The 16,193-nt window shown below is 56.6% G+C and overlaps 2 protein-coding genes and 1 long non-coding RNA gene across 4 annotated transcripts; 1 reads left to right on the plus strand and 2 right to left on the minus strand.

Moving 5' to 3' along the window:
- The first annotated feature begins 138 nt into the window (after positions 1 to 138).
- LOC138815615 (uncharacterized) lies at positions 139 to 1,907 on the plus strand. Its single transcript, XR_011368403.1, has 3 exons — positions 139 to 236; positions 1,514 to 1,724; positions 1,867 to 1,907. It is a non-coding gene; the product is annotated as an uncharacterized lncRNA (long non-coding RNA).
- Positions 1,816 to 5,273, minus strand: LOC138815614 (large ribosomal subunit protein mL51-like). Its single transcript, XM_070005017.1, has 3 exons — positions 5,083 to 5,273; positions 4,487 to 4,597; positions 1,816 to 2,701 (listed from the first exon to the last, which is right to left on the minus strand). The coding sequence occupies exons 1-3, from the start codon at positions 5,159 to 5,161 to the stop codon at positions 2,505 to 2,507; spliced, it is 387 nt and encodes a 128-aa protein (XP_069861118.1). The 5' UTR covers positions 5,162 to 5,273; the 3' UTR covers positions 1,816 to 2,504.
- Positions 5,274 to 8,633: 3,360 nt separating this feature from the next.
- Positions 8,634 to 14,167, minus strand: LOC138815599 (vesicle-associated membrane protein 1-like). 2 transcript variants are annotated; one of them, XM_070005000.1, is made up of 5 exons: positions 14,083 to 14,167; positions 11,526 to 11,655; positions 10,703 to 10,861; positions 9,964 to 10,015; positions 8,634 to 9,518 (listed from the first exon to the last, which is right to left on the minus strand). In XM_070005000.1, coding segments are annotated over exons 1-5 (360 nt in total). In that variant the 5' UTR covers positions 14,085 to 14,167; the 3' UTR covers positions 8,634 to 9,501. The 2 variants fall into 2 exon arrangements, with proteins under 2 accessions (XP_069861101.1, XP_069861099.1); XM_070004998.1 differs by lacking the exon at positions 8,634 to 9,518 and having other exon boundaries at positions 9,737 to 10,015.
- Positions 14,168 to 16,193: the final 2,026 nt, after the last annotated feature.

Raw genomic sequence — 16,193 nt, forward strand, 5'->3', positions numbered from 1 at the left:
CGGCTGACTGGACCAATAACACCCGGACCTGGGAGTCCCTCGGGGGAGGGGGCGTGGCTCAGCCGCGGCGTACTCGCTGGGCGCGCAGCCCTGGTCCGGGTCTCAGCGCCGGCGCTGCGGAGCCCACGGAGCGGAGGTGCCGGATGGGGCCGGGTGCGGGGCTCGGATCTCGCGTGACCGAAGCCTCCCGAAGCCTGGACGCCGTCCGAGGTCCCCAGCCCTGCCCAATGACCCAGGTCCAGTCTGCTTTTGCTTGTGTATCTCTGCAGGGCCTGGGGTTTGAACTCGGGGCCTGGGCGCCGTCTGCGGCCCTCGGTGCTCAAGGCTGGCGCTTTGCCGCCTCAGCCGCGGCGCCACTCCCGGCTTTCGGGTGGTTCATTGGCGATCAGAGTCTCGGGGCCTTCCTGCCCAGGCCGGCTTTGAACTGCGATCCTCAGATCTCAGCTCCTGGCCGGGATGACAGGCGGGGGCCACCGGCACCCCACTGTTTGTTGTTGTCTTGGGGGGAAGTGGGGGAGGTCATGGGCCTTGAACTCAGGGCCTGGGCGCTGTCCCTGAGCTTCTGTGCTCACGGCTTTTTCGGGGTGGTTAATTGGAGATCAGAACCGCAGTTTCCTGCCCGGGGTTGGAATCACAGATCCTCAGATCTCAGCCTCCGGAGTAGCTGGGGTGACAGGTGTGAGCCCCAGCGCCTGGCTGGCCTTTTGGCTTTCTAAGACTTGATCTCACTGTGTGTCCCAGCCTGGCCTCCGCAGGGCTGGGATTACAGGTGTGCACCACTGCCCGGGTCTCAGGAAGTGGAGCTGTGGCTTAAAGTCGCAGAACACTAGCTTTCAACAAAAGAGCTAAGGGACCGTGCCCAGGCCCTGAGTTCAAGTCCCAACCCTGGCACAATGGGTGTGCTCACAGACAAAGTGTTTATCCCATCTTTCTGAAATCACACCAAAATGACCATCTGTAAAAATTTGGAAACTGATAAGCTCTCACAGACAAAGACAGGGATGAAGTATTTCTGGCAGTATGAATGTCCAAGTTACCCCACCAGCCATCCTATAATAAGAGATTAAATAAAAAAAAAAAGATTAAGTCACCGGGTTAGACCTATCATCCGAGCTACTCAGGAGGCTGAGATCTAGAGGATTGAGATTTGAAGCCGGAAAAGGCTGAGACTCTTATCTCAAATTCACCAGCAAAATGAAAGACTGGAGGTATGGCTGAAGTAGGAGAGCACCAGGCATCAGCAAGAGTCACGGGAAGGTACAAGGCCCTGAGCTGTAGCCCAAAATTGGGTACTAAACAAGGTAGCTGCAAAGGTTGAATTTGAACCTGGTGGCCCCTCAGGGTGCCACTGCAATAACAGGGCATGACTGAATGTGGGAAATGCAAAAAACAAAAACAAAAACTTCTACATGAACCTCAAAGCCCAAAGGACTAAACCCTTTTGTGGCACCCACCCTGATCTCATAGAGCTTTTCTTTTCATTTTCTTTTTCTTTTCTTTTCTTTTCTACCAGAGCTTTCCTTTTCATTCCTTTATTTGCAGTGCTGCACGCTGGTGGCTCCTGCCTGTAATCCCAGCTACTCAGGAGGCTGAAATTTGAGAATCACAGTTCAAGTCACCTCAGGCAGGAAAGTCTGTGAAAATGATCTCCCAATTAACCTCCAAAAAGCCAGCAGTAGAGCTGTGGCTCAAGTGGTAGAGCACCATCCTTGAGCAGAAAAAAGGTAAGGGACATTGCCCAGACTAACTTTAAACTCCAGTACTGGTGACACAAGAAATAAAATATTTGCAGAGAACATACAACACAGAGCCCAGTTTTGTTGAGTTTTCTCCCACCGGAATTCTTTGTTTCATGCTCTTTGATAGCGTGTGGGATATTCTTACTTCCTATAAACAAAATGGCAAGAACATGAAGAGGTTCCCAGGCTTGGTGGCGCGGCCAAGCACCCAGGAGAAGCAAGACCAACCTTGGACGAGCACACCTTCCATCCAGGCCTGGGGAATTTTCCACAGAAACTGTGGCAAGAGAAATAAATTGAAGTCCCAGACTGCAAACCAACAAAGTGCCAAGAGTAAGAATCGAGAGAGACAGAGGATACAAAGAAGGGAAGTTAAAAAAAAAAAATCAAGCCAAATGCTCCATTGTCTGATTAATAATCTAAAAAGAGCCGGGCGCTGGTGTCCTGTAATCCCAGCTACTCAGGGGCTGAGAAGGGAGGGGGGTGGTTTGAAGCCAGTGTGGGCAGAAAAGGGGCACAAGGCTTTATCTCCAATGAATCACCCCCAAAAAAAGCCATAAGTGGAGCTGTGGCTCAGGTGGTGGAGTGCCAGCCTTGAGCTCAAAAGCCCAAAGAGAAATGAACTCCGGAGCCGCAGGAGTGCGCTGCGGTACTGAGAGGTTCCAAGGCAGCCCTTCTTTATTACGGAAAGCGTGCTGCGCACCCTCCCCCCGGGCTGCGTCCCGGCCCCGGCCACCCCGGCGTCCCCGCGTCCCCAGCGCGTCCCTAGCGGTGCTTGCCGCGGCGGTTGAAGTGTTTGTAAAGGTATCGGATGCGCTTGTTAAGGTTGTGCCAGTCCTCCAGGAACATTCTGTTCCCCACCATTTTCTTCTTCCTGATGCAGCGCTGCAGTTCGTTCCCCTTCCAGCCCCGCAGCCACACGGGGCCGCGGATCAGTTCCTTGGGATGCTTCTCAAAGTTTCCTGGGGGATGGAAGAGAGGGTAGTCATGTCAGGACTGCAGGACCGAGCGTGTGTGGTGAGCCAGGAGTGGAGCTGCACTCCTGCAATCCCAGCCCTGACATATGGAGACCCTGACTACTCTGGAGACAAGAGAGCCCAACAGTTGCAGCTTCCTGAGCAGAGCTTGTGCAGAAGTCATGTTCTCAGGAGGCTCAGATCTGAGGATTGCGGTTCAAGGCCAGCCTGAGCGGCAAAGGCCATGCCAGAGGTGGTGCCGTGACTCAAGTGGTGGAGCGTTAGCCTTGAGCTGAAGAGCTGAGGGACAGCGCCAAGGCCCTGAGTTCAAGCCCCATGACCAACCAAAAATAAATAAAAGAGGAGACAGAGGGAGGGAAGGAGAAGATGGAGGGGGAGAGAGGAAGAAGAGATGGAAGGGGAGAGAGGAAGGGGGAGAAGGGAAAAGAAAGGAAGTTATACACAGAAGGAAGAGGGAAGGAAGGAAGGAAGGAAGAAAGGAAGGAAGGGAGAGGGAGGAAGGAGGGAAGGAAGGAAGAAAGGAAGGAAACTACACTAAAGTATCATAGATTCTGGGGCCCAAATGATTTGGCTTCAGATTCTAACACTGCCATATACTAGCTTTGGAAAACTGAATTAACCTCCTGATTCCGCTTCCTTTTCTGCAAGTGAGCTCACAGTTTCCTAACTACCATGGAGAAAACAGTCATGTGACCCCTGCTCTTCCTAGTGGGCACTAACTAAACCCCTGCTGACACTAGAGACAAAGATCACCATTTCAGAACAGAAAAATGGAGAGAGTAGGAGAGCCTGAAAAGCTGAGCTGGAGACCCGCACAGATTGGGAGTTTGGAATGCCTTCTCCCCACATACTCTTAGGATGAGGCGTTTTCTGGAAAGGTCAATGAGTCCAGGCTTGATAGAAACTCAGATTTCAGACCAGGGTGTGAGCTAATTGGATCCTAAACTGTCTTGGAGCCCGGGGGTAGACTAAGGTTTCAGTGAATTGTAAAGATGAGGAAGTTATCTACCATTTGCACCGTGTGTGTGTGTGTGTGTGTGTGTGTGTGTGTGTGTGTGTGTGTGTGTGTGTGTGTGTGTGTGTGTGTGTGTGTGTGTGTGTGTGTGTGTGTGTGTGTGTGTAATACGTTCCTTTCTGCACACACTTCCCTCTACAAAATGCAATAAAAACTTTGGTTAATGGAACCTTGGGACTTGAAGCTGGAGGAAGGCTTTTTAGCCCCTGGTACCCCGAACCTCACTTGTGTGGTTGAGATCTCTGTTAACTCCCTTGTCCTTGGTCATAACCCGTTGTGACCAGAAGGGCAGGGAAAATACAGGCATCTTATTCAGTGTGGAACCAGGTATCTCAAGGGTGAAGGGTAGGGGAGATTAGGGAGAACAGAAGGGGTGAACTGTACCCTGAGGTCTTGTACTCACACACCGGGACAGTCAAATGAAGACCATTTTATGTGTGTGTGCACCCATACCGGGGCCTGGGTGCTTTTCCTTAGCTTTTCCATTCAAGGCTGGCGCTCTACTACTTAAGCCATGCCCCTGCCTCTAATTTTTTTTGCTAATTAATGGAAAAGAAGAATCTCCCAGACCTTCTTGCCTTCATCTGGTTTCGACCCTGGATCCTCAGGTCTCAGCCTCCTAAGTGGGTGGGATTACAGGGGTGAGCCTTGGTTTCTTTTACAAGCATTAAAAAATAAAAGCAATAAAGTCCCGTGTGGGCAGCAGGGCGGGGCCTGGGCTGCGCGCCTCACGGGTGGGGGGGGGGGGGCCTCACCCAGGATCCCAATGTTGTCGTAGACGCCGAACAGAGCCCGCTTCTCGTCCCAGCGGTCGACCTCTCGGGGAGGCGGGAGGGTGCGCCTTATGAAGTAGTTCCTGGGGACACCTGCGACGGGGCGGGAGGGACCCAATCAGAGCTGTCCACGGGGGGGGGGCACGTCAATCAATCGGAGCTGTCCACGGGACATGTCAACCAACCAATCAGAGCTGTGCATGGGTGGGTGGGGGGTTGGATGGACATGTCAATCAATCAGCTGTCCACGGGCGGGGGTGGGGGGACACATCAATCACTCAGAGCTGTCCACGGGCAGGGAGGGAATGGACGCGTCAATCAAGCAGCTGTCCATGGGCAATCAGAGCTGTCTACGGGGAGGGGAGGGAAGGGGGATGGACAGGTCAGTCAATCAGAGCTGTCCCGGCCGGTGGGGGGGGGTGTTGGGTGGACACGCCCCTCGGTCGGGGCTGCCCCGGCCTTGGGGGGGGGGTGTTGGGTGGACACGCCCCCCGGTCGGGGCTGCCCCGGCCGCGGTCGGCAGGCGGAGCCGTCCCAGCCCCCGATCCCGGCGTGGACCCGCGGTAGCGCCAGCTCACCCACGGAGAAGCTCCTGCCGGCCGCGGGCAGCCAGCCCCGCAGCGCCGCGCGCGCCCCCGCGCACAGGGCCGCCGCCATGGCCGGGCCTCCACGCGCACGCGCAGACCAGGGCGGAGAGAGCGGGTCGGCCGCGGGCCGAGGCTCACGGCGAGGGGCCGGGGGCCGCCATCTCCAGCCCTTCCCGGCGAGCACTGCGCTTCCGCTACGGGCAAGCCCCGCCCTCCAGCTTCCGGCCGTCAGCCCGCCCGTCCGAGCGGCTTCCGGTCTGCACACCGGAAGTTTGGGAGAGCTCCGGAGACGCTGCGGGGCGTGTCTGGGTGCCATCACCCCGTCCCTGAGCACCCCAACTGAATCGAGGCGCCAGGGGGTGTGGCGCTCGGGCTGTTCATCACGGAGACGTGGGGGACCTGCGGTGTGACGGAGCGGAGATGGCAGAAGGCGACGCTCCTGCCGGACGCGGCCGCGGAGCGCACGGGTGGCCGGGCCGGCGGCGGCCGCGGGGTGGAGCCTGGCGCTACGCCCCGCCCTATCCCTTGATTCCGCGCTGCGATTGGCCGGCTCTGCCAGCAAGCGTCGGGATTGGTCGCTGTGCAGCCCTTGGGGGTTTTGACCGCTCCGCGGGTGGATTTTTATCCGCGCCGCGCTCGGCTCAGGGGGCGGGCCTTTTGTCCTCGCTTGCTCAGGATTGGCCAGGCTCTCCGCCAATTTGGAAGGCTGCTTCTCTGATTGGTGCGCGTGGGCGCGGTCGTGTTTTCCTGGATCTAGGTCCGCCGCCGGCCCGGAGGAGAAAGCCGCCGCGTGCCCGAGCTGAGAAGCCCGTCTTCTCCATCGGAGGAACGGAGTTCGGGGCCGAGCGAGGTAGGCGGCTCCGTCTGCAGCCGGCAAGGGAGGTGTCGATGTGGGGGGGACCAGTCGGAAGGTGTGGACGGCACCTGTCCACGTGCAGGGTTCGGGGTTCAGGGGAAGGTGGCCTTTGACCTGCCCTTGGTGGGGGTTGTGGGCTGGGACTTGACCTCGGGGCCTCGCACTCTTGCTGGCCGCTCTGTTACCTGGGCCCCACCTCTCCCGTTCAGCTTTCGCGGGCTGAGGAGAAGCGTCCCACCCGTCTTCCTTCCTGGGATCCTGGGCTCTCGGCCTCCCGAGCGGCTGGGATTACAGGCGGGAGCCACAGCGCCCGGGATGGGAAGGGGGTAGCGTACAGGGGCACTGTCATTCATGAGGCGTGTCGTTGGTGATGTGGGGTTGGGGTGTGTGTTGCACTCACAGCGTGAAGAAAATAAACCACGGTGGAGAAACGTGACCAGAAGATGAACGTTCGCAGTATCTGTAATAAATAAGACACTGCCGCCACGGGCCTCTCTGGTGTTTCTGTTGTGGTTGGTTTGTTTCTGTCATCCTTGGACTTGCTAGACAAGTGCTCTGGGCATTTGCATTACACCCCGCAGAATTTTAATTTTCTTAGGAAGAAAATAAGTTTATTGGAAAGGTCAAGGTCAAGGTGTGGGCATCTGGGGAGCTCTTTTCCCTGCTCCTGAGTTGGTTTCTTTCCTTTGAGTTGATTTAAACAAGTGGTTATTATACAGGTGATGTACAGAGGGATTACAGTTACACAGGTCAGCCAATGAGGACATTTCCTTTCATACAATGTCATCCCTTCCCTCCGCCCCTCCCAGGCTCCCTCCTGACTCCACCCACAAGTCAGATCGTTCATTTTGGACATAGTGTCCAGTGAGCTCCACTATTCTTATTTTCAATTTTGTAATTTTTCTTGGTGGTCAGGCTTCTACTCGGTCTGGGTGCTGTCTCTGGGCTCCTTTGCGTAATGAGAGCACCACTTCCAGTGGTTAATTGGAGATGAGTCTCGAGGATTTTTTCCTGCCCCAGCTGGTTTCAAACTGCAAACCTTAGATCTCAGCCTCCTGAGATGCTAGGATTACAGGTGTGTTCTCCTGGGGCTGCTCTAGCTTATCTTGTGAGATGAGGTCTTGCTAACTGCCAGAGCTGCGGTTGAATTCCCTAGCCGCCTTCCTGTACCTCATGAGTAGCTGGGATTGCTGACGTGTGTCACCAAACCCAGTTCATCATATCCCCTCCCCTCCCTTTGGTGCAAGCCCTGGAACTTGAACTCAGGATCCAGATACTGTCCCTGAGATTGTTTTTTTGTTTTTTTTGTCAGTTGTGGGGCTTAACTCTGGGTGTGGGCACTGTCCCTCAGCTCTTCAGTTCAAGGTGGGTGCTCTACCACTTGGGCCACAGCGCCACTTCTGGTTTTTTGGCGGTTTATTGGAGATAAGAGCTGTACACACTTTCCTGCCCTGGCTGGCTTTAAACTGAGATCTCAGATCTCAGCCTCCAGTGTAGCTAGGATGACAGGCGGGAGCCACCGGCACCCGGCCCCTAAGCTTTTGTGCTCAAGGCTAGCACTCTACCTCGTGAGCCACAGCTCCATTTCTAGCTTTTTGATGGAGATAAGTCAGGCTTTGCATCTTAATCTTTACATCTCAGCCTCTGGCGTAGCCAGGATTATAGGCATGAGCCACTGGTGCCAACTTCATCACATACTTCTTGAAATGACAAGTTAGTAGAACCTTCCTCTCTGATAGCCTGGCCAAAAATACATTGTGAGAAACTTAATTTGCCTGGAATAGTGGCAAATGGCTGTCATCCTCGTACATGAAAGGTGGAGGCAAGAGAATCACAAAGTTAATACCATTGGGCTGGTAGTGACTTCAAGGCCAGCATGATCCACTTGGACCCTGAGCTGAGCACGTAGCTTAGTGGTGAAGTGCTTACCTAGCATGCACAAAGCCCTTTTATTCTGCAGTACCAGGGAATACTTAATGAATAAACAAGCTAGGTGCTCGTGGCTCACCATTTGAGCACTGCAACTTGAAGACAGCCTAGGCAAAAAAGCCCAAGTTTCTAATTAATCAGCACAAAAGCTGCATTCAGAAGCTCAGAAGCTTCTCCTCAGAAGCTGTAACTCACTGGGCACTGGTGGCTTATGTCCATAACCCTAACTCTGCATGAAGCTGACATCTGACAATCGTGGTTCAAGGCCAGCCCAGGCAGGAAAGTCTCGGAGGAGACTTTATCCCCAATGAGCTGTCAGAAAATCACAAGTGGTGCTGAGGTTCAGATGATAAAGTGCTCGCCTCGAGTGAAAGAGCAAACAAAAATCAGGGATAGCGCTTAGACCCCAGGACCAGCACCAAGAGAAAAAAAAGGGGGGGCAAAGGGGGGGGTGGGCTTGTGCCGGAGGCCTCGGTGGGCTGGCCCACCCCCTGGACCGCACCTGCAGGCTGGGACTAGAGGGGGCAGCAGGGGGGGCGGATATTTGTGGTATGAGGCTCCCTCCCTGTCCAACACCAGTTGGAGCCTCAGCCGCGAACACAGACACGCCCACAGCCCGTGTCACTTCCTCCCACAGGTCTCTGATCTGGGGGGTGTGGGGGAGACATGCCGTCCCTCAGCCCCTCCAGCCGCTGGCATTGATGACACCCCCCAGCCTCAAACCCCCCCCAAACAAGAAGCCAGCCGGATGGGTGGGAGGAGTTTGTATTTTTGTTTGTTTTTTGCCTTTGTGCGGAATCCATGGATTGGTAAGGAAGCCACATGCCTTGGTGGAGAGGGAGATGCTGCCATTGTCTCAGTGTGACACGAGGGTCGGGTGACAGACACGCAGAGGAAAGCCCACAGCCCGCTCGTGGCCAACGGAAGAAGGGGTGGAGAGTTTGGGGGCCCGCGCGGGGTGGGCTTGCCCTTCTGCGCATGCGCGTGAGTGGTGGGGGGGGCGCAGAGACAGAGAGGAGGACTCCAGGCGGGAGGAAAGAAAAGGAGATGGCCTCACCCCCCCCCAAAACACAGGGCCCAGGACCCCAGGCGACAGAAGCTCAGGAAATAACCCCCAAGCAAAAAAGAGCCCAAAGTAAAAAGTTGTAAGAACACCCCCCCAGACCCAAGCTGGAGAATGGTGGGGTGACAGACCAGGAAGAGCAACTTGACTTTCTGAAAGAAAGGGGTGCCGGGTCCACGCTCACTTGCGCAGAAAAGAAACCTTGCGTGTGCTGTCCCCGCTGGCTGCAGTGGCCTTTTGGGGGGACACCCCTGTCCCAGCCTCAACCCCTCCCCTGCCCTGGCTGGTCACTCTTTTCAGTTTTGGGGGGACACGGGCAGGTGCAGAGCAGAACAGGGTGGGGAGGGGCCACCGGCTGGTGACCCCGAGCCTGTGGTTAGGGTGTGTGTGTGTGTGTGTGTGTGTGTGTGTGTGTGTGTGTGTGTGTGTGTGTGTGTGTGTGTGTGTGTGTGTGTGTGTGATACCAATGAATGCAACCAAAGAGTTGCAGGGGCAGGGAGGGGGTGCGGGCAGGATTTGAACTTGCGTAGAGATAGAGAACGGGAGGGGGCGGGGCACATTCTCAAGTGCAAAAGTAGACTGGACACAGGAATCAGGAAGTCCCGGATGGAGGAGAGACAGAGAGACAGAGGCAGAGACAGACAGAAGAAAACAAGAGGGTGAATTACATCAAGTTGACAGGCGCCCAGGCCTCGGTGAGAGGAACCCCCAGATCTCCCTCTGACCCCATGACCTCAGCCAGGGACAAACAGCGGACCCCCCCTTGCCCTCCCCTCCCCCCTCCCCCATCTCCATTCCGTACATCAGCAGGTGCCAGCCTCTACCCACAATGCCTCACGGGGGAGACCACTTACCCAACAGCCATCAGCGGGGTTCCTGGGCTCCCCGGTTCCTCCCCCCCAGCCAGGGGTGTCCATACCTGGGTGACAGCACCCCCGCTCCCCAGACCGCAGGTGGGGGACAAGCAGCAGGCAGGGCTGGGCGTCTCCCCTGTGCCCCCCGCAGCCGCCGCAGCGATACTTACTTACTATAACTACCACGATGATGGCGCAGATGGCCCCCAACATGATCATCATCTGCGGACACAAAGCGTGGGGCCTCGGCCATCTTCCCTCCACCCACCGCCCGGGACCCCGGACACCTGCGGCCTCTGCTCCCCAAAGGCCCTAATTCCAGCCCCACACCCCCAGCTGGCTTCGTCTGGGCCTAGCGCGGGGCTCCCGCCTGCCGTCCCAGCCACTCAGGAGGCTGAGATCTGAGGACGGATGTTCACAGCCAGCCCGGGCAGGAAGATCCTGCGACTCTTAGCTCTAAGCAAGCACCACAGAGCCGGAAGTGGCGCTGAGGCTCAAGGGGTAGAGCACCAGCCTTGAGGGGAAAAGCTCAGGGACAGCGCCCAGACCCCGAGTTCAAGTCCTAGGACCAACACAGATACACACACACATAACCAAAATGGAAAAAAAAAATAGTCTGGATCTGTTATCAGTTAGTTTGAGTACACCCCCAAACACTGCAGCCATGTATATAAATACAGGGGCCGCTGTGTGGCTGTGGGGTGTCTGGGGAGGGGCGGGGAGGACTGGGGGGGCTCACCATCTGAACTATTCAGAGTGAGCGGCACTTTGCCAGGGGTTCTAATGCTCTAGCACCCCCTGTTGGCCTCCGTGGGTACTGCGCCCGCAGGACAGAACCCCACGGGCTGCATTAGAGGCCAGTGACCTTCTTGCCTTCTGTGGGAGAGCCAGGCCCGCAGGGAAACTCACTTTGAAGTTTTCCCAGCAGTATTTCCTTTTGAGCTTGGCAGCGTTGGTCCCAAACTGCTTTGCTCCGGCATGCAAGGCGTCGGCTCGGTCATCCAGCTCAGAAATCCTCTGGTCCCGATCCAAGACCTTGTCCACGTTCAAACGCATGATATCCACCACCTGAGAGGGACGCGGACACGGAGCTGCAGGCTGGGCGCTGTCACGCACGCCTGCAATCCCAGCTATTCGAGAGGCTGAGATCTGAGGATCAAGGTTGGAGGCCAGGCCGGGCAGGCAGGAAAGTCTGTGAGACTCTTTATCTCCGATGACACCCCCTACCTTCCCCCCAAAAAAGCCAGCAGTGGATCTGTGGTTCAAGTAGAGTGCTGCCAGTCTCGAGCAAGAAAACCCTCAGGGATGGTGCACAAGCCTTGGGTTCAAATCCCAGGACTGGCACAAAAAAATAAAAACAAGCTGTTGAGATTCTTCTGAGAGACAAAGGAAAGTAATGGCTGGTGGACCAGAGTCTCATCTGTCACTTTAAGAGATGCTTTGCTCCCCTACAGACAGACAGACATGTCCCCTTGAGTTAGAAATCTCTCCCAGAGGCTGGGAATGTAGCTCAGTGGTACAGTGCTCGCCTCGCATGCGTGAAGCCCTGGGTTCGATTCCTCAGTACCACAGACACAGAAAGAGCTGGAAGTGGAGCTGTGGCTCAAGTGGTAGAGCGCCAGCCTTGAGCACAGAGAGGCTCAGAGATAGAACCTAGGCCCTGAGTTCAAGCCCCAGCACTGGCAGAAAGAAAAAAAAAGAAGAAAAGTCTGAGAAATGGCTGTGCACCCACCTCCTCCACCTGTGCCTGGTTTTGCTCCAGTCGTCTGTTGCTGGTCAAGTTGGGAGGGGGGCCGGGGGGACCCCCACCGGGGGCGGCCCCTTCTGTCCCTTCAGCGGGCGGCTGAGCTGGTGGAGCGGACCTGTGAGTGAGTTGAGCCGGGACACAGCAATCAAGACCACAGTCAGATCTAGCTGCACCCCGTACAACCCAAGCGATTCCAGTTAGGCGATAGGTGAATAGAAGGAATGCTAGAGCCCGGGGGATTCTGGGAGGGGGAGAGACGGGCACCAAGGAACCAGCGGAAGTGTTCTGCCACAACGTGTAGATTAGTCCCAGGGGGCCACTGAGACGTCTGTCTCACAGACTTTCCTGCCTGGGCTGGCTTTGAACCACGATGACAGGCGGGAGCCACCAGTGTGGGCTTATGTGTGCATTTGGGGCAGAGGAGGTAAGAGTTTCACATCGACCGGATCTGGGCCCCAAAGTAATTGCATTAGCGACGCTAACTGTTCCAAAAGCCCAGAAAATGAATGCTCAGGAAAGAACCCTCGATGCCAGGAGATCAGAGCGCGTCTGCACCTCCCTCACCCCCATCTGGCAGACTCTCAGGACGCCGAGTCTCCCGTGTCATAAGGAGAAATCTTGGTCTGGAGCTGTTTATACACAAAGGCCTTTCACTTTTGGTGCCCTGCCCCCCAAAAGCTAAGGGGTCTCTAGTGTGCAGTCTTCAAAGTAACCTTTTCTCTGTTGGATGCTGGTGGCTCACTCCTGTCTTCCCAGTTGCTCAGGAGGCTGAGATCTGAGGTTTGTAGCTTGAAGCCAGCCCAGGTAGGAGGAGGCTAAGAGAGTTTTGTTTTTGTTTTTGTTTTTTTGCCAGTCCTGGGACTTGAACTCAGGGCCTGAGCTTCTTTTGCTCAAGGCTAGTGCTCTACTACTTGAGCCACAGCACCACTTCCGGCTTTTTCTGCTTATGGGGTGCTGAGGAACCAAACCCAGGGCTTCATGCATGCTAGGCGAGCACTCTACCACTGAGCCACCTTCCCAGACCCTGAGAGACTCTTATCTTCAATGAACCACCAAAAAGCCAGAAGTGGTGCTGTGGCTCAAGTGGTAGTATGCCAGCCTTGAGTGAAAAAGCTCTGGATCAGCTCCCAGACCCAGAGTTCAGGTCCCGGGGCCCACAATACACCCCAAACCTCCCCAGAACAGGTCTAGAAAAAAACACACTAGTCACAAAGCCACCTCAAAGGAAATCCCTTGACTAATCCCTGAGAGATCCTACCGGGCAGATTTGATTTCATATTATCTCCATTTCAAAAAGAAATCTCTTCTACATTTTCCTCCAACACACAAAGAAAGACACAAAGCAGAGGACCCACGAATGGCCGGTGCTGCTGCTGAGCTAGCTTAAGGCACCTCCTGCTGAAGGCTTGAACTCAACGAGAACCAAGCTGCAGAGCTGGAAGCCACCGGGGCCGGCACAGTGGGACCCCGCAGAGTTCTACAAGACTAAAGATGACATTCTGGCCGGGCACCGGTGGCTCCCGCCTGTCATCCCAGCTACTCAGGAGGCTGAGATCTGAAGATCAAGGTTCAAAGCCAGCCCTGGGCAGAAGTCCGTGAGACTCTGATCTCCAGGTTAGCACTAAGAAAGTGGGGGAGCTGTGGCTCAAGTGGGAGAAGCACCAGCATTGAGTGAAAAAGCTAAGGGACAGCGCCGAGGTCCCGAGTTCAAGCCCCAGGACTCGCACAGAGCGTCCACGCGTCCACGGGTGCGTGTTGTCCTCGGGATCTGCGATCGCGCGTGTCGCTGGTGATGATCGGGGACTGAAGTGTATGTGTTGGAGGGAGGAGAGAATGTTCTGGGGTCCTTCCATCTCTTCCCTGCTGGCCTAGGCGGCTCACCTGGCACCAAGGACTCGGCAGGGGAAGGTTCTGGAGCTTTGCTGTCATGAAGTGTGTGTGGGAGGGAGGTGTCACACTAAAAGTGGGTCCATGAATTAATCCCGTGAGGCGGGGGGAAGGGGCAGGCCGGGGTCCCCGAGTGTGGGGGGCCCCCTGGTGGTCTCCAGGCCCCCCCTGGTGGTCTCCAGGCCCCCCCTGGTGGTCTCCAGGCCCCCCCTGTGGTCTCCTGGCCCCCCCGGTGGTCTCCTGGCCCCCCATGGTGGTCTCCTGGCCCCCCCGGTGGTCTCCTGGCCCCCCCATGGTGGTCTCCAGGCCCCCCCCGGTGGTCTCCTGGCCCCCCCGGTGGTCTCCTGGCCCCCCTGGTGGTCTCCAGGCCCCCCTGGTGGTCTCTAGGCCCCCCCCGGTGGTCTCCAGGCCCCCCCTGGTGGTCTCCAGGCCCCCCTGGTGGTCTCCTGGCCCCCCCACCTGCCCCCTTTGCGGGGTACGGGAGGGTTCCGTCAAGACCTGCAGTGCAGAGCGGGCGGGGGGGTGCAAGGACCGCGGGGCCCGTGGGGTGCCGGCTGTGGGGATGGGGTGCTGCCCCCCCGGCCCCGCAGAGCCCCGCGCCGGGGGACCGGAGCCGGCAGGGAGGTGCCGAGCACCCCGATGTCCGTCCACTCACATTTCTCTGGCGGGGGATCTGGGGGTCCGTGTCCTCTCCCCGGGGCGGCGGCGGGAAGACGCCGTTGGCAGCGGTGGAACTTGTTGCAGTGGCCCAGCGCGGCCCCGCCTTTATGGGTGCGGGCCCCGCCTCCTCGAGGATATTGACAGCCGCGTGGTCCAATCGACACGCAGGGAGGCTGGGCGTGCGGCAGAGAGGGAAGGGAATGCCGGCTCTCGGCCAATCGCTGAGCTGGCCGCTCCTGTCAATCATCCCGCTCCAGCTGACTGGACCAATAACAGCCGGACCTGGGAGTCCTGCGGGGAGGGGGCGTGGCTCCGCAGGGGCGTGGCTCCGCAGGGGGCGCGCGCGCTGGGCGGCGGCGCTGCGGAGCCCTCGGAGCGGGCGCGGGGTTCGGATCTCATCCGTTCCTTCACCCCGAAACCTGTCTGCAAGTTGGGCTCTCAGTGGACTGGAGCCATCGGAGGCCCAGCCCGCCGCAGAGCCGGCCAGCCAGTCCACCCTGCGCTTCCTGACTCCGTCTCCGGGCTTTTCTTGCTCCAGGCTGGCGCTCTACCGCCTGAGCCACGGCGCCACTTCCGGCTTTTGCTGCTTCCGTGGTGCTGGGGAATCGAACCCAGGGCCTCATGCATGCGAGGCGGGCGCTCTACCACTGAGCCCCTGGCCCAGCCCCCAAGTCCTAGTTCTTGAACTCGGGGCCTGGACACTATCCTGGAGCTTTTGCGCTCAGGGCTAGTGCTGAGCCACGCCGGATTAGTCTGACTTTCCTGCCAGGGCTCTGTGCTGCTCAGATCTCAGGCTCCTGAGGAGCTGGGCTGACAGGTGTTGAGCCCCCAGCGCCCAGCTTAGGTTTTAAGACTTGATCTCACAAGGCAGCCCGGGCTGGCCTCAAACGTTCCATCCCCAGCGCTGGGATTGCAGGTGTGCAGCACCGTACCCGGCTCTGAGAGTGGTTCATAATGATTCACGTTGTAGTTTCGGTGTTGGATGTCTGTGAGTTTCCACTTGAGGTAGTCCTGTGTACCTTACCACCCAGGGCTTCCATGACAGAATTTCCTACTGAGACAGAACTGTCCCTCTCTGGAACATTCTGGAATCTTCCAAGCTTCAGTTACTCATTTGGCAAGCTTAGGATGCTCCTAAGTACATATGACAAATGCAGTATGACCTCTGTGTGACTAATAGCTGTGATGAAGCATCCGAGGTAGATGCTAAAACGCCAGAAGAAAACAAATGTGCCTCTTAGAACTAATGAAGAAGATTCTGCTTCAAGTCTTGTACTTCCTTCTGTCCATCTAGAGCAATCACCATCCTGCTTAAATCCTCAGGCAGTGACTTTGAATATGAGTCAGGGCTGGTGGCTCACGCCTATAATTGTAGCTACTCAGGAGTCAGAGACCTGGGGGATCAAGGTTTGAAGCCAGCAAAGACAGAATAGGCTGAGCATTCCCTCCTTCCCACCCTCCTCCTCCCCCCCCCCCCCCCCAGTCCTGGGGCTTGAACTCAGGGTCTGGGCACTGTCCCTGAGCTTCTTTTTCTCAAGGCTAGTGCTGTACCACTTGAGCCACAGCGCCACTTCTGGCTAGGCAAGCACTCTACCACCAAGCTACATTCCCAGCTCAGTTTGAGACTTATCTCAAATAAGCCAGGAAAAGGAAAGAGTGGAGACATGGCTGAGGTAGTAGAGCACCAGTCATCAACAAGGAAAGCATATGAAGGTACAAGGCCCTGAGTTCTAGCCTATGTTCACACACAGGAAAGTGAAATCTGGTACTCAATGAGGTGACAGAAAAGGTTGGATTTGAACCTGTGGCCTCCCAGGGTGCCCCTGTAATACAGGGCTGAATGAATGCGGGAAAGGCAACAACAGACTCCTACATAAACCTCAAAGCCCAAAGGACTATATACCCTTATGTAGCACCCACACTGCCCTTAGGGGACTGTTGGTGGCTCCTTCATGCCTGCAATCCTAGCTTCAGAAGACTGAGGTTTGAGAATCACAGTTCAAGCCAGCCCAGGCAGGAAAGTCTGTGAGACTTTATTTCCCAATTAACCATCAAAAAGCCAGAAACGGAGCTGTGGCTCAAGTGGTAGAGCACCATCCTTGAGCA

Source organism: Dipodomys merriami, unplaced genomic scaffold (assembly GCF_024711535.1).
Source record: "Dipodomys merriami isolate MVZ:Mamm:240054 unplaced genomic scaffold, mDipMer1.0.p SCAF_654, whole genome shotgun sequence".
Classification (NCBI taxonomy): domain Eukaryota; kingdom Metazoa; phylum Chordata; class Mammalia; order Rodentia; family Heteromyidae; genus Dipodomys; species Dipodomys merriami.

Excerpts from the sequence above, each read along its gene's own strand:
- LOC138815614 (XM_070005017.1), bottom strand. The coding sequence starts at position 5,161 with ATGGCGGCGGCCCTGTGCGCGGGGGCGCGCGCGGCGCTGCGGGGCTGG. Across the intron at positions 4,598-5,082 it reads CGGCAGGAGCTTCTCCGTGG|GTGTCCCCAGGAACTACTTC; the intron begins GTGAGCTGGCGC and ends GCCCCGTCGCAG. Across the intron at positions 2,702-4,486 it reads CGACAACATTGGGATCCTGG|GAAACTTTGAGAAGCATCCC; the intron begins GTGAGGCCCCCC and ends TCCATCCCCCAG.
- LOC138815599 (XM_070004998.1), bottom strand. Across the intron at positions 10,862-11,525 it reads ACCAGGCACAGGTGGAGGAG|GTGGTGGATATCATGCGTTT; the intron begins GTGGGTGCACAG and ends CGTCCCTCTCAG. Across the intron at positions 10,016-10,702 it reads ACTGCTGGGAAAACTTCAAA|ATGATGATCATGTTGGGGGC; the intron begins GTGAGTTTCCCT and ends TTGTGTCCGCAG.